A 27,341-nucleotide genomic window follows, 5' to 3' on the forward strand; every position below is an offset into this window, starting at 1 on the left:
AACTAACATTTGATTTCCAACATTTGCCATCTTTGGCAATACCCTTCCACGTTTCCTATAAGGCTAGATCTGGAAATATTCCTAGAATGCAAACAGACTGTGTTCAGGTTATTTCCAGCAGGAACAGAAGGAAGATGTGTATATTTATTTTACAATTGGTTTAACATCCCCATTTAGCAGGTGAGAATGCAGAGGCACAGCCCAAGGTCACACAGCTGAGCAGTAAACAGCAAACTTCAAATTCAAAACTCAGAGAGAATCAAAACCCTGGATTCCAGACCCAGGCAAAGACCTCAGAGGAGACAGTGTGGGAGAGTTGATGTGAGATCAAATGATCTCCCTTTCCCTTTGTTATCTCTCCTTGTCAGCCCACTGGCATCATTCCCTGTTCCCATTTCCACTTTTAAACTACCCTCTCACTCTTCCCATCTCCATTCACCTGTCTTTCCTTCTCTTCCTTCACCACCACCTCACTGCTCTAGCCTTTCTTTTATATGAGAGGAGAGATTTACTTAGTGGCTGGTGGTTGTGGTCACGTGGCCATATAATAATAATGATGATGACAATGATAATAATATTTGTGGTATTTATTATGAACTTACTATATGCCAGGCCCTGTACTAAACACTGGAGAGGATATTGTGACTGTGAGCCCCACGTGGGACAGGGACTGTGTCCAGCCCGATTTGCTTGTTTCCATCCCAGTGCTTAGTACTGGCACATAGTAAGCACTTGATAAATACCATCATCATTATTATTATTATACAGGATAACTAGGTCCCACATGGGGCTCACAGAGTAAGTAGGAGGGACAATAGGTATTGAATCCCCATTTTGCAGTTAAGGGAACTGAGGCACAGAGAAGTTAAGTGTCATGCCAAGATCACAGAGGAGATGCATATTTTCTTCATTTTCCTTCAGAAAAGATTCATCCAAAACTTTTGGAGGCTCTGGTGGGGAAGAGCGGTGAGCTGAGAAAGTCTCTGATGGGGGGCTTCAACAACTCCTCAGGCAGAAACTCAGTAGGTAAGTGGCAGAGCTGGGATTAGAACCCAGGTCCTCTGACTCCCAGGCCACCAGAGCTCTTTCCAGTAGGCCATGGTGGAATATCACATAAAAAGAAATGTATGTAAGGAAGAAGAGGAAAGAAAGAAAGAAAGAAAGAAAGGGAGGGAGGGAGGGATAAAAGATCTGAGGAAGCAAAAGTAAAGGAGAAGCCCAAGGCTATCCATGAGCACCTGAGGCTCTTGTCATCTATTTCCTCTGCTTATCTAGGATGTCTTTCTTACTACAGATCACTGAGTATGTTTGAGAGTGAATTAGAGCAGCAGGAGAAAGCACAAGCAATTGGTCCAGTCTCTGGATTTAACTGGTTCTGCAATTTGGTTTTCTGCTCCTCTTCACTCTTGGGGGTTGGGCCAGTTATTCAAACACTCTGCACTTCAATATACCCATCTATAAAGATATAGATAATGGCTCTTTCCTAATTCAAAGTGATAGTGAGAAAATTATATATACACAATTCATAAGAGCTCTTGGGAACAAAGACACTTTGATACTAAAAGTGAGAGTTCTGCTATTTAGATCTATGAGGTTGAAGGAGCTACAAAATAATAATAATAATAGTCATGATGATGGTATTAAGTGCTCATTGTGTGCTAAGAACTAGGGTAGTTGCAATAAAATTCAGTTGGACACAGTCCCTGTCCCACATGAGTCTTCCAATCTAAGAAGGAGGGAGAACAGATATTTTACCCTCATTTTACAGATGAGAAAACTGAGGCACTGGAAAGTTGAATGACTTGCTAAAGCAATGTTATTAATGTAGGGTGGAAGAGACCTTTTCATAACAATATATGGCACAAAAGGAATGGAGATCAGAGATTTTCAATGGAGACAGCATGGAAATATGTTGTGTGTATGATGGGTTTGAAAATTCAGGAATTACAGAATGTTGTGTATATTTTTAAATTGCCAAGAAGACCATATTTATAATCACAATCTAAATTTTCATGCTCTGGTAATACTACATGAGGATGTTATGCTTATCTTTATTCCCTTCTAAAAAGCTCTCCTGTAATGTGAATTTGGAATTGATTCTCACTCTGGTGGATTAATAAGTACTAGTTTTTCCTCAACTTGAATTTACCAAAAGAGGTCAAATAAACAAGGAATAGTTATGCTAAAGGAGACAAGAGAAATCCTTATTTATGGAGATAGGGTACTAAGGTTGTTGAATTTAAGGAGCAGAGGGGTTTGGTTTGAAACAAATCCAGTGCAACCCTATATACACAGTCCATGGAAAATCCTTAATAGGGGGTCAAATTCCTTAGTGAGAAATGAATCAAGAACAAGGAAAAGCTTCTCACTTCTTCCTGAATTGATCTGCAAAATTTATAGGGAAGGAGACATAAAGTACCGCTTACACTCTCTCCTAGAAAAAAAATGTGAAATTTCTCTCTTGTAAAGGATTCTGAGGTGATGGATTTGAAGAAGAGACTACTAAGAGTTCCTCCCCACCCCCCCACCCCCGGCCCACTTAGCAATGCTTAATGAGGATAATCATGTAGACCTTAATTTTTTTTCCTTTTAACAGCTGAAAAGAAACGTTCCCTGGGCAGAGACTACAATCCTCTTTGTCTTAAGTGCACCCAGTGCAAAAGGCAACTCAGTCCTGGTCAACATGCAGAGGTAAGGAATGAACTGATTTTTCCATCTATTTGTCTGAAGGTTACCACAGCCCAACCGCATCCTCATCTCCTCCCTGGTTTGAGGGTTTAATGGGCTGATGTAGCCTGGATTGCACTGAAGGGTAGAGGAGCCTACTACAGTATTTTAGGGTGACGAGTGGAAAGATAAAGGCAGTCAGAAAAGAAGACATTTAAGAGAGAGCAGCACATAGATGAGGCATACCCATTTCATTCCTAGCCCGGGCAGTGGCTAGCAAGTGAAAGGCTACAAGTCAAAACTCACCTGTGCCAGGCAGCAGCAGCATGGGAGAGAGTCAAGGACGGAGACTCAGGTTTACTGCGCAGATGGAGGCAATGGTAAACCACTACCATATTTTTACCAAGAAAACTCTACAGATACAGTACCAGAACGATTGCAGATGGAGGTGGGGTGTTCTGAGAGAGATGTTTCCATGGCGTCGCTATGGGTCGGAGAAGACTTGACAACATGAGACAAGACAAGCACATAGATGATAATTATTGTGTTCCCGGACCACAAGTCTCTTTTATTAAAAGTAATCATATCACCACGGTGATAAAAAAAAACAGAGTACTGCAGTCGATATTCATGCAATAGTTGTCCTTCATTTTCAGAGATGAGGCTACTGTTCTGAAGATCCTAGGTAAAAAAAGTAGCTAAAAAGACTGATCTGTGATTGGCACTCCCTCAAACTGTTTGTACTTAGAGATAGATACTTACTCCACTTAAGTCCTTATCCCTTACAGGACCTGTCTCTATTTTCAAGCCTGCTTCTTGGTAGAGAAGCAGTGTGGCTCAGTGGAAAGAACACGGGCTTTGGAGTCAGAGGTCATGGGTTCAAATCCTGGATCTGCCACTTGTCAGCTTTGTGACTTCAGGCAAGTCACTTAACTTCTCTGTGCTTCAGTTACCTCGTCTGTAAAATGGGGATTGACTGTGAGCCCCGTGTGGGACAACCTGATCACCTTGTAACCTCTCCAGCGCTTAGAACAGTGCTTTGCACATAGTAGTGCTTAATAAATGCCATTATTATTATTATTATCCCAGTCTTCACTAAGCCTTTGATCAAGGAGAGCCAACCCTCTCCCAGTTGTTGCTCCCTAGGCGAGTCTATCTAATAATAATAATGATGATGATGATGGTATTTGTTAAGCACTTACTGTGTGCCAAGCATTGTTCTAAGCACTGGGATAGATACAAGGTAATTAGGTTGTCTCATGTGCGGTTCACAGTCTTAATCCCTGTTTTACAGTTGAGGTAACTGAGGCACAGAGAAGTGAAATGACTTGCCCAAGGTCACACAGCAAACAAGTGGCGGAGCCAGGATTCGATCCCACGTTCTCTGATTCCCAATCCCATGCTCTTGCCACTAGGCCATACCCCAGGCAGTCCACTGTTATAGCCACTGGGTCTCACTATATATTCTTCAATAATTTATTCTGCCCTCCTGGCTTGGTCGTGGTCCTTTCAGTTCACCATACAACTGCTCGGAGTTTCTGGGTGGCATCAGTTCCTCTAACATGTCCTGCCCAGGAAAGCCATGTTGCTGTGAGTCTTGCCTCAGTCATGAGTGCCAACTCCATGGGAGAGGAAGTAGCAGGCATCCTCCCCATGGGATTGGTAAGAGTGGGGAAAAGCCATTAGCTTTGCCCTCACAACTTCTTAGGCAGTATGGGCAGCTGAAGCTAGCCTGCCCAGCCCTTCAAAGCCAAGATGTCAGTTACATCTCTTGCCGGTTGCTGACAGGAGGAGACACCATAGGTGCCTCTGCTTTTCTGATCTGCATCGGGCTTTGGGGCTAGTTATGTGAGACTCTTGTCCTCCTGCCTCAACTCCAGCCAATCTACCCAGACAGCCAGAGCAGTCCACTGGGGATGAGCTTACTACTGCAGGCATCTGTTGAGGACCAGAAAAGTGGCCGATGACATGGAGGCAGAAGAAAAGACAGCATAGATGAGTCCCTTTTCTTTCCTTCAAATTTCCCACCTTTCTTCCCTTCCTTTTTTCCTCCCTTCCCTCACCGCTTTATTTTCTTTCCCCCGTCTTCCAAGGCCCCTCAAAGCCTCACTCCCAAGTTGGCTTAACATTCAAGGAGGTGCTGGTGATCTGACTGTGGTCTAAGATCTCGTTGTTGATAATGGGGTCCTTTTCCCCTCTTGACTAGGCAGGGATAGTGTCTACCAAGTCTACCATACTGTGCTCTCCCAAGCACTTAGTACAGTGCTCTACACACAGTAAACACTCAATAAATGCCATTGACAAGTGATTGGACCAATTTGGATGGAGAAGAAGAGTTGGATTTTCAAAATATTGTGGATGAAAAGACTGACAGATTTTGGCAACAGGCTGAATGGGCTGAACTGAATCTGCAAAGCAATTCATATTTACTTGAATTTCTTCTTGAGTATATGCCACAAGAGCATGATCTTCTGCACATAGCAGCTTCTGTTTGAGGATGAATGATGATGCTTGAAGTCTGTTGAGCTGGAAGAGTTTCCCAGAGGCTCAGAAGCAAATTTTGACTCCATCTTTCACATCTCTCACTGTGTTCTCAAACCCCCTGACATGCAATAGGTTGAACAGGACCACAACCACCACACAGCACGGCTTCACTCTGACAGTGATGAGGAAAAGGTCAGATAGGGCGCCTTCAACTCTGATTCAACTAGCATACCGTTGTGGAATAGCCTAAGGATTTTAGTGAATGTTCAAGACAGCTGAATTGGCTTTGCAATTGCCAGAATCCTGGTCGGTTAAATGGCATAAAATACTTTTGAAAGGTCAATGAACACAGTACAGAGGTCTTGGCATTGCTCTCTGCACTAGTCCTGTCTCTTTCTTGCTGCAAAGATTATATCTGCTATGCTGTGTTTTGATCAGAATCACATTGGGATTCAGGTATATGTAATCGTCCTGGGTACTCAAAGAAGAAACCACTGGTGGTGAAATTCAACTATAGATACACATGTGGCTGAAAAGACCAAATGTGAGACCTGCAATCCTGACCATGCTGTGGCACACAAAAAACTGCTTATTTTGTGCCATCCTGTTTGTTGTTTGCAGTACCTGACCCTGGTTTCTCTTTTTCCTCCTTGTCTCATGATCCTTAACAAAACTTCTACTCAAATAAAACTGCTCCTTTCTTTATTGCTGTGTGGCACGTTGGCCTACCTGCAACAATTGACTCCTAGGTTTTAGCCGGGATGCAACAATGTTCCTTATCCTTAAGACATTTCCTCTCTCCTCCTTAACTTCAGTTGCCCATTTTTAGCTCATCTACAGCAACTGTTGGGGTATATTAAGGTTGTCTATTCCCCTTAAAATAATAATTGATATTAGTAACAATAATAATGACAATAATAACTGTGGCATTTGTTGAGCACTTACTGTGTGCCACACACTGTTCTAAGCACTGAGGTGGATACAAGCAAATCGGGTTGGACACAGTCCCTGTCCCACATGGGGCTCACAGTCTTAATCCCCATTTTACAGATGAAGTAACTGAGACACAGAGAAGTTAAGTGATTTGCCTAAGGTCACACAGCAGGCATGTGGCAGAGCTGGGATTAGAACCCAGGTCTTTCTGATTCACAGGCTCATGCTCTTATCCACTAGGCCATGCAGCTCAGGGTAGCTGGATTGCAGTGTTCAGAGTTTCAGTGCTAGGTGGCTGATTTTGTTCCAGGACTTCATTATTTGTGATCTTGTTTTACTATTTGATAATTGAATATATTAAGTCATGCTGATGGAACTGCTCAAATAATAATAATAATAATTTTGGTATTTGTTAAGCATTTTCTATGTGCAAAGCACTGTTCTAAGTGCTGGGGAGGATACAAGGTGATCAGGTTGTCCCATGTGGGGCTCATAAACTTAATCCCCATTTTACAGATGATGTAGCTGAGGCACAGAGAAGTGAAGTGACTTGCCCAAAGTCACACAGCTGACAAATGGCGGAACCAGGATTAGAACCCACAACCTCTGAACCCCAAGCCCAGGCTCTTTCCACTGAGCCACGCTGCTTCCCTAATAATGATGGCATTTATTAAGTGCTTACTATGTGCAAAGCACTGTTCTAAGCGCTGGGGAGGTTACAAGGTGATCAGGTTGTCCCATGGGGGGCTCACAGTCTTAATCCCCATTTTACAAATGAGGTAACTGAGGCCCAGAGAAGTGAAGTGACTTGCCTGAAGTCACACAGCTGACAATTAGTGGAGCCAGGATTTGAACCCGTGACCTCTGACTCCAAAGCCCATGCTCTTTCCAGTGAGCCACGCTGCAGAATCAGACGTGGCACCTGTGGGAGTCCAGGTTTCATAGCTATAGAGAAGGGTTTTTTTAATTGCATTTGTTAAGTGCTTATTATGTGTTAAACGCTGTTCTGAGTTCTAAGGTTGAATAACACTACAGCTCTGTAAACCTGTAGACCTTAGCTTGGTACCCAAGCTGCTACCACACTCTGTTTGACAGTCCCCAGAGAATGTGTTGGGCTTTTTGATTAGATTTTGGCATGGGATGTTATCAAAGTCTCTATTGCCTAGTTACTTTGCTTTTACCCTGCATACTCCCAGCTATGGGAAACTTAAGAGCCCGATTTTGGTAGTTTTGCCTATACATTGAATACTGAAATATCCCTTTGCTAAAAGGAGAGCTGTCTTTACATTTGTGTGTGAGCGCATTAACTGTAGGAAGGATAAGCCATTGCACTGGGGAGGAAGTTATGGCAATCAACTTTTTTTCCCCAACAGGCTGCTGAACCTGCAAGTTGCCAGTCGGCCACAAAACCCCCCAGAAGCTTCCTATGTCCCTGGGGGATTCTAATCTATCCAGTCACAGGATGATGGCATTGAATTACCTGGCTGAATATTATTGGGATGCACCATAGTGAAGGTGACACAATCCAGGAGTCCTACTTTTTTCTAGGATAGTTTCAACTAAGGAAAGGTTTCCCTTGCAGATTTTTTTCAGTCTGGTACAGGGCAGGAAATTTAGTACTGGGAGTTTAAGGTTCATGCCCTACAGCAATTATGAGACACCGCCTTCATCTTGCCTTGGAATGACCTTCCCAGCAGCTATGAGACACTGCCTGCATAAGTCCTAGAGTCATATCTAGGGCAAAGTCTCCTTTTAAAGTAACAGAGAACATCCTAATCTCCCAGCTGAATTACTGCATCAGGCTCCTTACTGGTTTCCTTTCCTCCAGTCTATCCCCTCTTTATCCTACATCATCATCATCATCATAATGCCATTTGTAAAGTGCTTACTATGTGCTAGGCATGGCACTAAGCACTACGTGGATCACCTTCCTACAACGCTTGACAGATTGCATCATTCCTGTCCACAGAAATCTCTCATGGATATCCATTTTTCTCCCCCCTACCAACCAGAACCAGAACTTTATGATCATTATGTTTAAAGCTCTCCACCACTGAGAAGCAGCGTGGTTCAGTGGAAAGAGCATGGGCTTTGGAGTCAGAGGTCATGGGTTCAAGTCCCGGCTCCGCCAATTATAATAATAATGGCATTTGTTAAGCGCTTACTATGTGCAGAGCACTGTTCTAAGCGCTGAGGGGGATACAAGGTTATCAAGTTGTCCCACGTGGGGCTCACAATCTTAATCCCCATTTTACAGATGAGATAACTGAGGCTCAGAGAAGTTAAGTGACTTGCCCAAGGTCACACAGCAGGCAAGTGGCGGAGCTGCCAATTGCCAGCTATGTGACTTTGGGCAAGTCACTTAACTTCTCTGGGCCTCAGTTCCCTCATCTGTAAAATGAGGATTAATGTGAGCCCACCATGGGACAACCTGATCACCTTGTAACCTCCCCAGTGCTTAGAACAGTGCTTGGCACATAGTAAGCGCTTAATAAATGCCATCATTATTATTAAGGCTGTCTTCTTTCCAATGAACTCTCTTGTCTTACTATACCCACCTCACATTCGTCACTCCCCACAGGCTAGCCCTCTAACTGTACTTCACTCTTGACTCTTCCATCTCGGACCCATTTTGCATTCTTTTCCACCCCCGGCGTGGAACTCCCTCCTTGCAAAAAAACCACCAAACCATCTCCCTCTCCTCTTCAAAGCCCTCCTAAAAAATACCTCCTCTAACAGGCATCCCTACCTCACAGGTCATCTGATCCCATCAGCCACCATTAGCACTCATGCACGTTTCTTTGTTCGATTTACTTACTGACTTTCTTTTGTTTTATATATGCGCTTACTCTTGCAATTTGCATCCACTTATTTCCCTCATTATACCATAAAATCCTCAAGTGCAGGGGCTGGATCTTTTACTTTTATTGGCTATACCCGGCTGCCTGGTACAATGCTCTGCACACAGTAGCTGCTCAGTAAATACTAACGATGATGAAGATGACGATGACTAGGTAGACACCCTCAAACATAGGCTCATTTAGGGACATTTCATGTAGTTTGCCAGAGCACAGGATGATGAACCAGTTGAGTGGGGAAAGAAATCCTTTCTCCCTCCTCATATCTTCAGTAGATACAAAGTAATCAGATCCAAGGGTACAGATCCAAGGGCATAAGTGATGCAGAAGAGAGAGGGAGTAAAGGAAATGAGGGCTTAATCAGGAAAGGCTTCTTGGAGGAGATGTGATTTAAAAGAGGCTTTGAAGGTGTGGTCTGTTGCATATGAAGGGGGAGGAAATTTCAGACCAGAGAGAGGATGTGAGCCTGGGGTCAGCAGTGAGGTAGACAAGATGGAGGTACAATAAGTAGGTTAGCATTAGAGGAGGGGGTTGATTTTGAGAGGAGGCAGTTGATCCCCTTCTTGGGACATTGCTGAGAGAGAGGGGAGAGTAAAAGATGGGGCAAGAGAAGGGAGGGAAAACGTGGCACCTAGCTTCAAGAACCTTAAAACTGAAGGAGAGATTTAAAAAGTAGTCTTCCCAAAAGGATTAAAAAGGTGATGAAGACTATGCAATAAAACAAAGTTGTTTTAAGATTTTATTTATAAAGACCTTTTTGGCAGAGTTGAAGTTCCCTAGAGGACCTGATGGAGGTACTGGGAGACATCACTTCATGTTACACTTACCTAAAAGCAGGAATGTTAGGAGCACTTGAAAAGAGAAGCAGCATGGCCTAGTGGATATAGCACAGTCCTAGCAGTCAGAAGGTCCTGGGTTCTAATTTTGACTCTGCCACTTTTCTGCTGGATGACTTTGGTCAAGTCACTTAATTTTTCAGTTACCTCTTCTGTAAAATGAGATTTAAGACTGTGAACCCCATATGGGACATGGACTGTGTCCGACCTGATTACTTTGTATCTACTCCAGTGCTTAGAGCAGTGCCTGGCACATAGTGAGTGCTTAACAAATCCCATTTAAAAAATAGCACATATGAGTTAAAGGAGGGCACATAATCAACTCCTTGAAGGTAGCAGTGTTCCAATATTTCAGACTTCATGAGGGGAAACAGGAAGCTTCTAATGACTCATCATCATAATTAAGCAGCTTGTGTTTACTAAATCCCAGCCTCGATGTGGCACTATGCTGGGTATAGTACAAAATGAGTGAGACGTTGACTATGAGTTGCCATTTCTGGGTGTGTTGAAGCATAATAATAATAATGATGATGGTATTTGTTAAGCACTTACTCTGTGCCAAGCACTGGGGGAGATACAAGGTTATCAGGTTGTCCCAGGTGGCGTTCACAGTCTTAAACCACATTTTGCAGATGAGGTAAACTGAGGTAGAGAGAAGTTGTGACTTACCCAAAGTCACACAGCTGACAAGTGGTGGAGCTGGTAGTAGAACCCACGATCTCTGACTCCCAAGCCCATGCTCATTCATTCATTCAATCGTATTTATTGAGTGCTTACTGTGTGCAGAGCACTGTACTAAGCGCTTGGGAAGTACAAGTTGGCAACATATAGAGATGGTCCATACCCAACAATGGGCTCACAGTCTAGAAGGGGGAGACAGACAAGAAAACAAAACATGTAGACAGGTGTCAAAATCATCAGAACAAATAGAATTATGGCTATATGCACATAATTAACAAAATTAATAGAATAGTAAATATGTACAGGTAAAATGAATAGAGTAATAAATCTGTACAAATATATACAAGTGCTGTGGGGAGGGGAAGGAGGTAGGGTGGGGGCAGGGGGAGGAGGAGAGGAAAGAGGGGGTTCAGTCTGGGAAGGCCTCCTGGAGGAGGTGAGCTCTCAGTAGGGATTTGAAGGGAGGAAGAGAGCTAGCTTGGCGGTTGTGTGGAGGGAGGGCATTCCAGGCCAGAGGAAGGAAATGGGCCAGGGATTGACGGCGGGACAGGTAAGAACAAGGCACAGTGAGGAGGTTAGTGGCAGAGGAGCGGAGGGTGTGGGCTGGGCTGTAGAAGGAGAGAAACGAGGTGAGGTAGGAGGGGGTGAGGTGATGGAGAGCCTTGAAGCTGAGAGTGAGGAGTTTTTGCTTGATTTGTAGGTTGACAGGCAGCTGCTGGAGATTTTTGAGGAGGGGAGTAACATGCCCAAAGTGTTTCTATACAAAGATAATCCAGGCAGCAGAGTGAAGTATAGACTGAAGTGGGGAGGGAAAGGAGAATGGGAGATCAGAGAGGAGGCTGATGCAGTAATCCAGTTGGGATAGGATGAAATTGAACCAGAAAGGTAGCTGTTTGGATGGAGAGGAAGGGGCGGATCTTGGCGATGTTGTGGAGGTGAGACTGGCAGGTTTTGGTGACCGATTGGATGTGTGGGGTGAATGAGAGAGCGGAATCTAGGATGACACCAAGGTTGCGGGCTTGTGAGATGGGAAGGATGGTAATGCTGTCTACAGTGATGGGAAAGTCAGGGAGAGGACAGGGTTTGGGAGGAAAGTAAGGAGTTCAGTCTTGGACATATTGAGTTTTGTATGGCAGGCAGACATCCATTCATTCATTCAATCGTATTTATTGAGCGCTTACTGTGTGCAGAGCATTGTACTAAGTGCTTGAAAGTTTGAAAGTGCTTGTACTAAGCGCATCTCCATCCAGATGGAGATGTCCTGAAGGCAGGAGGAGATACGAGCCTAGAGGGAGGGAGAGAGAGCAGGAGTGGAGATGTAGATTTGGGTGTCATCAGCTGCTTCATATTCAGGGTAAGTTTAAACTGCAAGGTCACTGCCTAACACATTTTTTTTTAGCTCCAGGAATGCAATAGACAGAGAAGAGAAGAGTTTTCAAATATTTATTTTGTACCTGTTCATTTGTGCCCAGTTCTGTTCTCCTTTACATAAAGAAAAGTGTCACCCGAGGGGAACGTGACATTATAAAAATATTGATCACTCATGCATCGAGCTATAGTCTTAGGAAGACCAAAGCAGGTAAAATTGAGGACTTTCCTGTCCAAAAGGATCTTACAGTTTATGGAGGAAGGACAAATCACAAATAACTAACAATTAAACATCCCAATTAACATACCATGAACGTCCAGCCATCTCGATTACAGTTTCTGTTCTTCCTCTCTTTCCTCATCCTTAGTCCAGTAACAAAAAATTCCCTTGAATTTTTTTATTCACTGGCCCTCTGCTCAAGCAGGAGGTGGGACTTGGGCACCAAGATGGTAGTGGGGGGAAGGAGGGTGAGGATTTGAATCCCTATATGGGTTCACCTGCCTTTGGGAGAGAAATAATGCAGATGGGCACATCACCTCAATGTAGCTGAAGTTAAAGAGGAGTGATGGACTATGGTTAAACAATTGGTCCATTCAGGTGAAGTTTTAATAATAATTAAAATAAATAATTTATTAAGTGCTTACTATGTGCAAAGCACTGTTGTAAGCGCTGGGGAGGTTACAAGGTGATCAGGTTGTCCCACGGGGGGCTCACAGTCTTAATCCCCATTTTACAGATGAGGTAGCTGAGGCCCAGAGAAGTGAAGTGTCTTGCCCAAAGTCACACAGCTAACAGTTGGCAGAGCTGGGATTTGAACCTCTGACTCCAAAGCCCGTGCTCTTTCCACTGAGCCATGCTGCTTCTCAGCCATGCTGCTTCTCACAGAACCAGGGCCATTGATGGTTGGAACCGTGCGGCTAATGAGAGCTCTATTCGAGGCCTAGGGCTCTATGACCCTGTAAGGAGAGGTCAAATGAGCTGGGGATGTGCAGCAGTCCTCCTGCCTGTGGCAATCAGGAGATTAAACTAAATGTGCCGAGAGGCTTCTTTCAACCATATCACCCTCATCCATTTTCAAGAGATTTTCCTTAAGTCCAAATGGAATCAACAGTGAAAGGCTACTGTGGCAATTTCTTTGGTCATCCATCCCTGTACCTAATTGGGTTCTGCCTGTAGCTCACAGACACCTAGGTACTTGGCCAGAAAACTGAGCCTAACGGAGGGGTCATTTTTATTCTTGAACCAATTAGCCACTACCCTAAACTGCCTGAATACTTTTCTAAAGAACTTGGGGGAAATAGTTCCTGTTGGATTTCTACTCTATAGAAATGACAGGCGTTTAAATGTTGGGTCCAGTTTTGGAAATCATTTTATGGGTGTTGATTTTCATTCACACTAATGGATACAGTTTAATTATCCATTTAAATAGAAATGTTCGTAATGCTAAGAGCCAGGGCCAAATATGCATATTTCATTGATTCCTCACCGCCCCCCCCCGCCCCCCCCAACCCAATGGCTTTAGGATTATCCAGGCCACAGCTCTCCCTCAGTCCCCTGAATAATTGTGAGCCAGGTAGAGAGCATGAGACTTTGATGCTTTGGGCAATGATGGTAAGATTAGCAGTACCCCATGTGACTCACCCCAGGCAAGTAGCAAATGCTTGTGTAGCCAGTTCATCTATGTGAACCAAGGAAAGGAAGCTTATCTAACTGCTCTTTCCAGGCTTCAGGGTCTCCTGTTCTCTGTGTATTAGGATAGAAATTTATTGGATTCCAAACACTGATGGAATTCCTCCAACACAGACGAGGAAATAGAACAGAAAAATTCATCTACATTTCATACTTGGTTAAAGCAAGGTAAATGGGAAATCAAAATAACTAATAGTGCAGGCCCTTCCTGCAGTCTGTTCCCTTTAATCAGGACCTGGAAAGCTTAGGTGTTTGCTCTTAAACTTTTTATTTTGGGATCCAGAAAATGTAAAACAAAGTGAAGAGATAAATGGAAAGAATTCATGTTGGCTGGCTATTAAATGTTCGCAACTGGTTTCTGGAAATCGGACTCTGCTTCCAAGGCATTTATTCTGTATTTTTTAAATTGCCAGACCAGAATGGACCTTCCGAACTCTGAGTATCTGAAATTCATTGTCGTATTTATTGAGCGCTTACTGTGTGCAGAGCACTGTACCAAGCACTTCAATCATGGAGGTGCAGCTGTAACCTAGGAAAATGCCATTATAATAAAGAGACCCTGTGTAGATTGACTTCAGCTGAAGATCCCCAAGCTGCAATATAGATGTTCAAGTCTGCAACTCGCTATTTCTGTGCGTCTTACCCTGAGCCAGAGCAGATACTTCTCTCTTCCTCGGCAATGTATCAGTCAGACAGATGTGCCACTAGGAGGGCAGTGTCCAATTTCTTCCAGGGCTTGCTGAGACTCAGTCTGGATACCTCTGGAAATGGCAGTTTTCAACCCCGCCACCTCTGGAGTTGGCAGTCAATAGCTCTTGCGTTACTAATAACATCACCTATTCCAAGTCATTACGAATTTAAAATGTAAAATTATCTAATCACTTGAGCCCCAGCACTTCTCATTTGTTATTAATTTGTAATTAAGCACTAAGGGGTGAAGAATAAGGGGCACTCTCAGAGGCGTGACTAGTTAAATGTGTCTCTCAAAACACTGGTCATGTCTGCCTGGTGTAATCCTTGCTAACGGTGATACAGCATGTTAAATCTGCTCTCAGTAGTTTTAGGCACCAAATGAAATTTTTTTATAGGAAAATTAACTTCAATATCCAGATCTGGCCTATATGGACATGGTTTTAATCTCCTTATTTACTTTATGATTTATGGTATTTGTCAAGTGCTTGCTATGTGCCAAGCTCTGCTCTAAATGTTTATACCTCAACTTTCTGTTCTGTGAAAGAAGGGAAACCATGCTCATATTTATTGAGCACTCACTGTGTTCAGAGCACTATACTAAGCGCTTAGGAGAGTACAGTATATCAGTGTAGCAGACACATTCCCTGGCCAAAATGAGCTTACAGTCTAGAGGGGAGACAGATATTGATATAAATAAATAATATTACAGATAGGTACATAAGTGTATACATGTATATATGTCTGCACGTATTTATTACTCTATTTATTTTACTTATACATATTCTATTTATTTTATTTTGTTAATATGTTTTGTTTTGTTCTCTGTCTCCCCATTCTAGACTGTGAGCCCACTGTTGGGTAGGGACCGTCTCTATATGTTGCCAACTTGTACTTCCCAAGCACTTAGTACAGTGCTCTGCACACAGTAAGCACTCAATAAATACGATTGAATGAATGAATGAAAGTGCTGTGGGGCTGGGAGGAGGGATAACTAAAGGGAGCAAGTCAGGGTGACACAGGACGGAGTGGGAGAAGAGGAATGGAGGGATGAGTCAGGGAAAGCTTCTTGGAGGAGACGTGCCTTCAGTAGGGTTTAGAAGGTGAAAAGAAGAATTGTCTGTCAGATATGAAGAGGGAGGGCATACCACGCCAGAGGTAGGACATGGTCAAAAGGTCGGCAGCGAGATAGATGAGATATAGGTACAGTGAGAAGGTTAGCATTAGAGGAGTGAAGTGTTTGGGTTGGGTTGTGGTAGGAGAGTAGTGTGGTGAGGTAGGAGGGGGCAAGGTGATCGAGTGCTTTCAAGCCAATTCATTCATTCACATTCACTCATTGTATTTACTGAGCGTTTACTGTGTGCCGAGCACTGTACCTTGTGCTTGGAAAGTACAGTTCAGCAACAGATAGAGACGATTTCTACCCAACGACGATGATAAGGAGCTTCTGTTTGATGCGGAGGTGGATGGGCAACCACTGTAGAAAAATGATCTGGGCAGCACAGTGATGAATGGACTGGAATGGGGAGAGACAGGAGGTAGGGAACTCTGCAAGGAGACTGAAACAGTAATCATGGTGGGATAGGATAAGGGCTTGGACTAATGTGGTAGCAGTTTGGATGGAGAAGAAAGACTGGATTTTAGTGGTGTTGTGAAGGTCAAAGCAATAGGATTTAGTAATAGATTGAATATGTGGGTCGACTGAGAGAGAGGAGTCAAGGATAATGCCAAGATTGTGGCTTGTGAGACAGGAAGTATGGTGGTGCCATCTACAGTAATGGGAAAGTCAGGGGAAGGACAGGGTGAGAAGATAAGGGGTGGGGAGGGGTTGGATGGGAGTGAGTTGATGGGGAAGGTTCAAGGGGAGGAGGACGAGGGGTGGGGCTGGGACAGGATGACAAGGATGGAGTGGGGGAGAAGGGTGGGCATGGGTTGAATGCGGAAGAGGGAGGTGTGTTGGGAGGGAAGGACTCGGGTGAGCTGTCTGGATGGCGGGGATTGAGAGGACATGGTGGAGTCAGGGAGTTTAAGCGGTTTAGGTGAGGTTACCTCAGAAGGCTTTTGTCCGAAAGCCACAAGTGAAACGTCCAGAAGACACTGCAATAATTTCACAAATAAAAACGCTACATTTCTCACCATGACTGAATATAGACATATTGAAAATGGATCTCCTCAAGGTACATTTAGATGCCTTTGGCTCCGTTTGGGGTCATGGCAAATGAGTGTTGGTTTTAACAGCTCCTTCCATCCCTCAGGATGGAATCACAGATCTGAGAGCTTTGTCCAAGGGTCTAGATGCTATTGAGGTTCAATGGGATATGTGGGAGTGTCTTAGAAACTTTATTGCCTGTTTTGAAGATCATACAGAGCCCCTACTGTCCAAGAGCTTACAAGATGCAGTCCTGCTTAATTACATTGGCATGTACCTTGTGCTCTCACAATGGGCTCCTGAACCTGAACAGCACTTTTGCCTAACACTGCCCACCCCCCCCACCCCCCCCCCCACACACATTTAGTCCCACACATTTTGCCTGTCTGCCATGAGCCTATAAGGGGCCATCAGTAGGTGCCAGTAGGTTTATTCATGGGGTATTCACTTGACTTTGGTCACTTTGGGGTATGTGACAAGCAAGCACAATATAAGAGGGAATCGCAAGGGAGGGAGTAAACTTGAAGTCCGTGACAGGCAGGGCCAGCTTCAGACAGTAAGTGAGGTAAGCTATCTTCTCAGGACGCTATGTGGTGGGGGAGGCCGGGCAGTACCTTCCCTAGTATGGTGGCCATCTGAGTCTTCTCAGAGATGGTGGCAGCTTAGCTCCAGTCAAAGGAGGAAGTAATTTTGGCTTCATTCATTCTTTTCTAGGTTGATGATAATTGCTCTTCTCAATAATAATAATAATAATAATGGCATTTGTTAAGCACTTACTGTGTGCAAAGCACTGTTCTAAGTGCTGGGGGGGATACAAGGTGATCAGGTTGTCCCACATGGGGCTCACAGTCTTAATACACATTTTACAGATGAGGTAACTGAGGCACAGAGAAGTTAAGTGACTTGCCCAAAGTCACACAGCTGACAAGCGGCGGAGCTGGGATTAGAACCCATGACTTCTGACTCCCAAGCCCAGGCTCTTTCTACTGAGCCACGCTGCTTCCAATGGCTTCTCAATGGCTTCCTTCCTCACAGACATGAAAGTCAGGGCTTAATATAGAAGTTTTTGGGCATAGATATGTCACTTCCCTACTTGTACTCAGTTTTCAGTCCCCTAGGGAGTAGGAGTTCTAAATTAGCTTCCAAATCCAGGTTACAGTGATAGCACAGAGTACTTCTGCTGCCTTGTTTCTGCAGAAAGGCCTGGGCTATGGCTCTGTCCATAAACTATACCTCAGAAGAGAACTTTCTCAAAAAAAATACCCCTTGAACTGCACTTTGTTCTGGTCACACAAAATGTGTTACCTCTCTCTTTTTTTGTTTTCTTACTTCACAGTATGATGACAAACCTTACTGTAATCACTGCTATCTTCGACACTTTGGACCAAGAGGTAAATCATTTTCTGGTCTCAAGATCGCTGTTAACTAGGCTAGCGAAGCTTGGGATTTCATCTTGCTATGTAGAAGATTCATGAGTAATACTGGCAGAAACTAGGACTCTGCGAGGAGGGTGAGGAAAATTGCAAGAGCATGATTTTTTGGTGCACATATCCTGCTTAATGACATTTATTGAGCACTTCCTATGTGCAGGACACTGTACTAAGCACTTGGTAGAGTACAATACACCAGAATTGGCATATTCCCTGCCCACAGTGAGCGTACAATCTAGATGGGGAGACAGACTGTAAGCTGGTTGTAGGTAGGGAATGTGTCTGTTCATATTGTATTATACTCCCCCAAGCACTTACTACAGTGCTCTGCACACAGTAAGCATTGGATAAATATGATTGACTGACTGACATTAATATAGAGAAATAGCTACACAAGTGCTGTGGGGTTGAGGGTGGGACAAATATCAAATGTCACGAGGTCACAGATCCTAGCTGGGTATGTAACTCTAATGTCCTGCTTGATTGCAGCATGGCTTAGTGGAAAGAGTATGGACTTGGGAGTCAGAGGTTGTGGGTTCTAATCACAGCTCCACTACTTGTCAGCTGTGTGACTTTGGGCAAGTCACTTAACTTCTCTGTGCCTCAGTTACCTCATCTGTAAAATGGGGATTAAGACTGTGAGCCCCACATGGGACAACCTGATGACCTTGTTTCTATCCCAGCGCTTAGAACAGTGCTCAGCACATGGTAAGTGCGCTTAACAAATACCATTGTTATTAATAGAAGCAGAGGGTTCAAGATGAGTGTCAATTTAGTCATCCTCAGGTTTAAGTATTGCATTCTTTGGACTGCACAAAGCCAAAGCCAGAGAGCACCTTCATAGCTGCTGTGACTCCAAGGCATTCAGAGCAGGCCAACCTTCCCTCCTATTTTATGTATGGCTTTCCAGGCTGCCCATTGATTAAGGACTGACTTCAAGTTGCACTATTCCAAGCTTGCTTAGTATAACAATAATAGTAATAATGATAGTGGTATTGTTAAGCTTCGAGCCGGAGGAATGGTCCAGAGCTGGGGTCCTTTTCCTCTTTCCTCCCCCTGAATGGACTAGAACAGAAGTAGCTCAGCAGCCTTACCACACTGCTCTAGCCCAGCATGGGGCAAGACTGGACCGAAGGACCCCATGTACCAGGCATGATTCAGTCCCCCAGCTTACATCCATCCAGCAAGACAATGAATGGAACCCAATTCCCATTGACCCACTTACAGGCTAACCGATTTCATTTGTCTGGGTTTGGGCAGAGTTCCTCCCTGTTGCTGATGTTCTGGGGTAACATCTAGTGAGAGAGATCCCTTCCCCCCTTCCCACTGCCAGAACTGGCTGCTGAATCACCAAGGATGGGCCTCCCTCGGTCCTAGGGAAACAGCTGATAAATAATAATAATAATAATAATGATGGCATTTGTTAAGCGCTTACTATGTGCCAAGCACTGTTCTAAGCACTGGGGCGGGGGGGATACAAGGTGATCAGGTTGTCCCACGTGGGGCTCACAGTCTTAATCCCCATTTTACAGTTGAGGTAACTGAGGCCCAGAGACGTCAAGTGATTGCCCAAGGTCAATGGTGGAGCTGGGATTAGAACCCATGACTTCTGACTCCCAAGCCCATGCTCTTTCCACTGAGCCACGCCGCTTCTCTTCTGTCTCTTCTAGCCCCAAACGTTTCTGTATTCATTGCTTCATCCGACACAAGCGCCGAGGATGTTCCCTTGGAGTTTTTGCAGGCTCTTTCCATCTTAGAGGTGCCTTGTGGAGAGCCAGCTTATATCCTGCTTAGGCCTTCTGTTGGGATGTCCTGTTCCAAATGTGGAGAATCATCAATATGATAATTAACTTGAAAATCATCATCATTATCACTGAAACTTTGAACCAGCATGGCCTAGTGGATAAAGTATAGGCCTGGAACCAGAGGACCTGGGTTCGAATCCTGGCTGTGTGACCTTGAGTGAGTCACTTAACTTCTCTGTGCCTCAGTTTCCTCAATTGCAAAATGGTCAATCAATACTTGGTCTTTCTCCTACTTAGACTGCGTTGTTTGGACAGGGACTGTGTCGTACCTGATTAAATTGTATTTACCCCAGCGCTTAGAACATTGCCTGACACATAACTTAACAAGTACTTAACACGTACTGTTCCAAAAAAAAAAAAACCTGATGCATGTCAGGTCAAGTGTTATGCCCCTGGCTCAAACACAGAGCCTCCTGTGTACCATCAACAGCATGGCTCAGTGGAAAGAGCATGGGCTTGGGAGTTAGAGGTCATGGGTTCTAATCCCGGCTTTTCCACTTTTCAGCTGTGTGACTTGGGGCAAGTCACTTAACTTCTCTGTGCCTCAGTTACCTCATCTGTAAAATGGGGATTAAGATTGTGCGTCAGACGTGGGACAACATGATCACTTGGTATCCCCTCCAGCACTTAGAACAGTGCTTCGCACTTAGTAAATGCTTAACAGATGCCATCATTATTTTATTATTATCAACACAGATAATGATGGTGCTTAGGGGAATGTGATCTTAGGTCTCTCCTTGGGAGTGAAGTCAGTTCCTTTGAGCTCAAACTCAACTATTTGTGGAGTGGCATAAACTTAAAATGGAGGCGGCCAACAATATCATCATCATCATCAATCGTATTTATTGAGCACTTACTGTGTGCAGAGCACTGTACTAAGCGCTTGGGAAGTACAAATTGGCAACATATAGAGACAGTCCCTACCCAGCAGTGGGCTCACAGTCTAAAAGATACTATTGCAATGAGCCTAAAGTGCAAAATGAATGGGTCTCTTGATCCCAAGGGTCAGGGCATGAAGCTTAGTGAGTTAGTGTACAGTTAAACATTAGCAAGACTCAGAGTTCAGAGAATTTTGGGAATTCTTTCCTAATCTTCCTTAAACCACTGTAGAGTCCAGTCCTCTAAATATGCTCCCCTGAAAAGATAGGAGGCTCTCCAATCTGTTTCCCTGCGATCAGGTAGTGTAGTACATAAGCCAAGCCAGAAAGACTACCTTCTCTCCTGTTTTTAAAGACTTCCTTGGGAGGAGAATCCACATCCTTCCTCAGTATCAAACTGTGATTGTTACGTCTCTCAACACAATATATCAGTCTGGTGTTATTTCATCGAGTAACCGAATTGTTGCCAAATTGTACTTTCCAAGTGCTTAGTACAGTGCTCTGCACACAGTAAGTGCTCAATAAATATGATTGAATGAGTAACCAGCAAAGGCTGCAATGTATAAACCTGGCAACGTGCCCAGAATATTATTGGGAGTTGTTTTGACACTTGTCTACATGTTTTGTTTTATTGTCTGTCTCCCCCCTTCTAGACTGTGAGCCCATTGTTGGGTAGGGACCGTCTCTATATGTTGCCAACTTGTACTTCCCAAGCGCTTAGTACAGTGCTCTGCACACAGTAAGTGCTCAATAAATACGATTGAATGAATGAGAGAGAGAGAGAGAGAGAGAGAGAGAGAGAGAGAGAGAGAGAGAGAGAGGGAGAGAGAGAGAGATTCCTGGTATGGAGTGGGTAGGGAACGTCTGCTAATTCTGTTGCATTGTACTCTCCCAAGAACATTTTTTACAGTGTTTTGCACATAGTAAATGCTCAATAAATATGATTGACTGGTGGAAGCAGGTGATTGGCAGGGTGGGGTCCAGGTATGGGGGTGGCTGCTGAAGAGCCAGCAGTGAATGATCCAGTTGGGGAAGGCTTCCAGGGAGTTGTGTATGCTGTGAAAGGGGGGAAAGTCCAAATAGCCAGGAAACTGAGAAACTGAGTCTGTGACCATCCTTCTTCTAGCTCTAACTCTTAGTCCAATGCGACAACCCTGATAGTCTATCAGTCAATCAGCGGTATTTATTGTCGGTCAGTCAGCCATATTTATTGAGCTCTTACTGTGGGGAGACTACTGTGGTAAGCACTTGGGAGAGTACAAGATAACAATAGACAGGCATACTCCTGGCCCAGAATGGGCAAGTCATTTCACTTTTCTGTGCCTCAGTTACCTTAATGAGGGTTGAAACTGTGAACCCCACGTGGGACAGGGATTGTGTCCAACTTGATTAAATTGTATCTACCCCAGTGCTTAGTACAGAACCTGGTGCATAGTAAGCTTTTAACAAATACTACAATTATTATTATTGATCATTGGATGTTTATTGTGTGTAGAGCACTTTACCAAGTGCTTGGGAGAGTATAACACAACAGATTTGATAGACAGGTTCCCTGCCCACAGCAAGCTCACAGTCAATTCTGGTTGGGAGTCAGAGGACTTGGGTTCTAATCCTGATTCCACCACTTGGCTGCTGTGTGACCTGGGCAAGACACTTCACTTGTCTGTTCCTCAGTTTCCTCAACTGTGTATTGGGGATTCAATACCTGTTCTCCCTCCCACTTAGACTGTGAGCCCCATGGGAGACAGAGATTGTATCTGGCCTGTATGATTTGTATCTACCCCGGAGTTTAGAACAGTGCTGGATGGGTTCAGCAGGATTGGTGATGATGAAAAATAGCTGGCTAATGAGGATGACAAAAACCTCAGCAGCTACCTGCTGAGTTATGGGCCTATGGTGCAGTATTGGCACATATGTAGGCCATATAGGAGTCGTGCATGTAAAAAGCCTTTGTATGCCCTTTGCCATGTGCTGCACTGCTACCTGCCTACTTGCTGATGGCACCCGGTGCCCCATTGTAAATAAAACCAGCAGGGACTAGAGAGTGAGAGTGATGCCTCTCAAACCACTGGCACTAGAATCATTTCCTTCATGTAGGCTCTTAGTCCTGGATTCTCAAGACCAGGGATCAGTCATCATTCTCCATGAAAAACTCCATCTATCATTTTGGAGCGCTTCTTTGGACCTTTTTCAGGGATTTTTTAAAAAGGTATTTTTTAAGTGCTTACAATGTGCCAGGCATTGTTCTAAGGGCTGGGGTAGATACAAGGTAATCAGGTTGGACACAGTCCACGTCCCACATGGGGCTCATTGTCTTAATCCCCATTTTACAGGTAAGGCAACTGAGGCACAGAGTGAAGTGACTTGCCCAAGGTCACATAGCAGACAGATAGTGGAGCCAGGATCAGAACCCAGGTCCTTCTGACTCCCAGCCCCATGCTCTATCCACTAGGCCACGCTGCTTCTCTGAATAAAATGGCATAAAATCAAACTGAATGCCCCCAAGTAAATCTGAAGAACAGGAGGGGGTATTACTTGCTGCTAATTGCCCCCACAGTATTTCTCCCCCTACTGCTCTAAGCATGTCATTGTGCTGTTACCAGCAGCATTTTACCAAAAACTTTGGAAATGCCTGGTTAGGAAGTGTGGGAAGGGAGAATAGGGTTGTGAGTTGGGAAGCCACTCAACTTTGTACCTCTTCTTTCCAATTGCTCCTTTATTTAGACTGTGAGCCCCATTTGGGACAGGGACTATGTCCAACATAATTATCTTGTATCTCCCCCAGTGCTTAAGCAGTGCTTTTTTATGCTATTTGTTAAGTGCTTAGTATGTGCCAGGTACTGTATTAAGCAGTGGAGTAGATACAACATAATCAGGTTGGACACAGTTCATGTGTCTTAATCCCCATTTTACAGATGAGGTAACTGAGGCAGAGAGAAGTTAAGTGACTTGCCCAAGGTCACACAGCAGACAAGTGGCAGAGCCAGGATTAGAACCCTAGTCCTCCTACTCCCAGGCCCATGCTCTGTCCATTAGGGCAAGCTGTTTCTTACTGGCACATAGTAAGAGCTTAACAAGTACTATTATTATTATTATTATTATCACTATTATTATTACTCCTGAGGCTATTTTAATGAAATTTATGTCTCCTCACAAATTCCAAGATTTCTTTGACTTCTTAAACTATGGGGCCTACAAATGGCTTCTGCATCTTAATATAATAGGAAGATTATTTTATAGCTCCTATGCATTTATCCTGGAATCACAGCTCCTTTTTAGCAATAGTGTGACTTTCGTTACTTTCAACTGGTGGTTAATCATCATCATTATCGTCTGTAGCAGCATTTATTTCATGTCTACTGTGTGCAGAACACTGAACTGAGCTCTTGGGGAACATACAATAGGAGGAACAGAAAGAGATCACATTCTCAAGGAGCTTACAGCACAGACACTCTTCTACCATACAGTATGGTATGATTGCCATCTTGTATTTGTGTAGTTTTCTTTTCATCCCCAAGGATGCTACCCTACCTTTAATCCTATTGAAACTCATCCCATTTGCCTCTGGTTACTTCTCCAGTTGGTCTAGGATCAGTAGAACTTAAATCCTGTCTCCCCAACTCTGCTTGGTGACTTCATGAATTTAATAAGCGTGTTTTCAATTCCATCTTCTAGGTCACCAAAGAAGCCTTGGAGCCAGGGCTGACCACTGTGAAATGCCATTTATTATGTCCTACTGGACTGACACTGAATTATTGATAACCATAATAGCTCTTTCAGTAAGAGGCCCACCCCTACCTCCTCCTAACTGTGCAACCCACCTAGCTGTAGTAATAATAATAATAATAATGGCATTTATTAAGCACTTACTATGTGCAAAGCACTGTTCTAAGTGCTGGGGAGGTTACAAGGTGATCAGGTTCTCCCAAGTGGGGCTCGCAGTCTTAACCCCCATTTTACAGATGAGGCAACTGAGGCCCAGAGAAGTTAAGTGACTTGCCCAAAGTCACACAGCTGACAAGTGGCAGAACCAGGATTTGAACCCGTGACCTCTGACTCCAAAGCCCGGGCTCTTTCCACTGAGCCACGCTGCTTCCTTAGTAGAGCCTAAACCACATCTTCTCAATTTGTTTATCAATATGTCCTTGGTCAGACACTCAAAAACATTACTAAAATCAAGATGAGCTACAATTATTTTTTTTCTTATTGCACTATTAGGGCCTAAGAGCATGGTCTAGTGGTTAGAGCATGGGCCTGGGAATGAATGTGTCTGTTATATTGTTATCCTGTACTCTCCCAAACAATTATTACAGTGCTCTGCACCCAGTAGGTGCTCAATAAATATGATTGACTGACTGATTGATCTGGGTTCTAGTCCTGGACCTACCACTTGTCTGTGCGTGACCTTGCGCAAGTCATTTCACTTCTCTGTGCCTCAGTTCCCTCATCTGTGAAAAGAGGATGAAGACTGTGAGCCCCACGTGGGACATGATGGACTGTGGCCAACTTGATTACCTTGTATCTATCCCAGTGCCTGGCACATAGTAAGTGCTTCACAAATACCATTAAAAATAAAAAAAGAGGCAGGGGGGCACAGAGGAGGTCTTGATAGTGGATGTCTGGTAACATGAAAATTTGCCCTATTCACTACAGGGCTTCCCTTAAAGAATGAACCTCCTTTCTAGGATGGAATCCCCATTGCTTTAAGGGAAATCTTGCCCTGATAAAGGGGAACATCAACTGCTTCCAGAGGGCACTTATTTGAAGGGCTATAGAAGAAAGAACCTTTGAACCTCAGGGAGGGTAACTAGGCAGAGAAAGTCTTACAGATGCCCGAAGGCTGGCTGAGAGCAGGGTAGGGTAGATCATCATCAATCGTATTTATTGAGCGCTTACTATGTGCAGAGCACTGTACTAAGCACTTGGGAAGTACAAATTGGCAACATATAGAGACAGTCCCTACCCAACATTGGGCTCACAGTCTAAAAGGTCTAAAAGGTTTAAAAGGTAGATGGGGCACAGGAAGCGGTTGGGCTTGAGCCCTGTGAGAAGGGAGCCCTAGAAGGTGTCTCCAAGGCTTCTGTGGGCATCGAGAGAAGACTTCCCAAAGTTAAAGGTCTTGGTTTGTCTAAGAATCACAGTCTCTGGGAACTTGAGTGCAGGTCAAAAACTTGTAGACATTTTTCAGGTTATAGGTAGCTCCAGAAACCACGCTGGGGGCATCTGTGACCTGTCTGAAGCTTCAGGAGGGTTTGGGGTGTGGAGGTGATGCCCCTCACCTGAAATGATATTCAGGCAACATATGGCTGAGATCTCCTTAGCTAGTAGGGGTTCTGAGCTGCATTCACACCTACCAGAGGCCTCAAACCAAAAAAATGATAGCTGCCTTCTTGCAGTAGCTGATGTCAGTGTTGCCCTGATCATCACCCCTGAGAATGGGAACCCTGAAGGGAAACTTCACTTTCCCATTGGAACTGACCCTGAAAGCTGAGGACAGGGAGAATGGATGGCCCTTGGAAAACACACATGGCTCAATGCCTGGCTGAAGCCTCTGCTATTAAGTTTTCCTCAACACCAAAAGGCTGACCGAATTATTTCCATCAGACCAAAAGCCCCTTGAGAGAAAATTAAACCCCTGCCTGCCCAAATGCTTGAGATCATTAAGGGCTCTTAAGGAACTTGTATAAAAGAGGATAAATATTGTTGGTGCTAAAATTTAGTTTGGTTTCTCATGCCCCACGTAGAGAAATTAATTGAACAGCTTGATAAAGTTTCCACAGTGATCTGGGCAGGATTCATTTTTTCTGGTTCTGATGGAAAATCGTGTCTCTGTGGAAGTTTGCAGCAATGATTGCATTGCACAGGTGGGCAATTTTAGTCACTGAGTCACCGGGCTTGTGAAATTCGAACATTGCCTTTGTCCTTCTTCATAGGTGCTTAGAAATAACCTGGAACACTACCTTCTTTTTCCTCTTTCTTTTTACAGGAACAAGGCATTCTCTGACTTCTTTAGCTCCTGGGGCAGCTTCCTCCAAGGTCCCAGTGCCCACTCAGAGTGGCTTGAAGACTGAATCTTAGAGGCTGGTTATAGAGCCTTCATCAAGTAGCAAAACATGGTGCTTATTTGTTTAGTCCCTTATAAAGAGAAATGCAATGGGAAAATGCATTTGCTGCCTAAAGTGAGTAATAAACCAGATAAATTGAAAGAGAGGTGCATGTTTGTAAATTGAAATACTATTTCCTCTGTGGAAAAACTGTGCTAAGCTTGAGGAATTTCAAAACAACCGGATACATGCTCAGTCACATGGAAGGAACATATTAATCATAGCCAATTACTTGTATAATGGGAGGAGGGGTGGGTATAGGGATGTTTACATTCCTATTGGGTTCATTTGCCAATTGCCACCAAGGACTTCAGGAATAGAGCAGTCTATTTTCTTCCATCCAGTAAGTAATTAATCTAGAAACAATTTCTGATTATGTCTTGCAGGCAGTTTATGAGAATGAACCTCACCTCTCCCTGTAAATAATCCAAAACACACTTTTCTGCACCAGTAGACATTCTTTTCCGCAGTCTCTTGTTCAAAATTTTCATTCCTTGCAGCGGCTCTGAGTGGATCTCACTGCATGGGTGGGAAAATTTTGTAACCATAAATAAGACCAGAGTTTGCATAGACAAACTAGATATCATGTTAATAAAAGTTGACAGAATTTTAAAATGGTATTTAAATTCACTGTATGTATAAAGCACTCTTCTAAGCACTGGGATAGGTACAGGCTTATCAGTTTGGACACAGTCCCTTTCCCTCATGGGGCTCACAGTCTAAACAGGAGGAAGTCTTCCCAATTCTTAACAGTGCTAATGTGACTTG

At 44.0% G+C, this 27,341-nt stretch overlaps 1 protein-coding gene across 1 annotated transcript; it reads left to right on the forward strand.

Moving 5' to 3' along the window:
- The first annotated feature begins 1,098 nt into the window (after window positions 1-1,098).
- LOC119947922 (cysteine-rich protein 1-like) lies at window positions 1,099-26,547 on the forward strand. The gene is made up of 4 exons (XM_038769573.1): window positions 1,099-1,129; window positions 2,597-2,691; window positions 17,693-17,747; window positions 26,456-26,547. Exons 1-4 carry the CDS (start codon window positions 1,099-1,101, stop codon window positions 26,545-26,547), a joined length of 273 nt encoding a protein of 90 aa, XP_038625501.1.
- The last annotated feature ends 794 nt before the right edge of the window (window positions 26,548-27,341 follow it).

This window comes from Tachyglossus aculeatus, chromosome X4 (assembly GCF_015852505.1).
Source record: "Tachyglossus aculeatus isolate mTacAcu1 chromosome X4, mTacAcu1.pri, whole genome shotgun sequence".
NCBI lineage: Eukaryota > Metazoa > Chordata > Mammalia > Monotremata > Tachyglossidae > Tachyglossus > Tachyglossus aculeatus.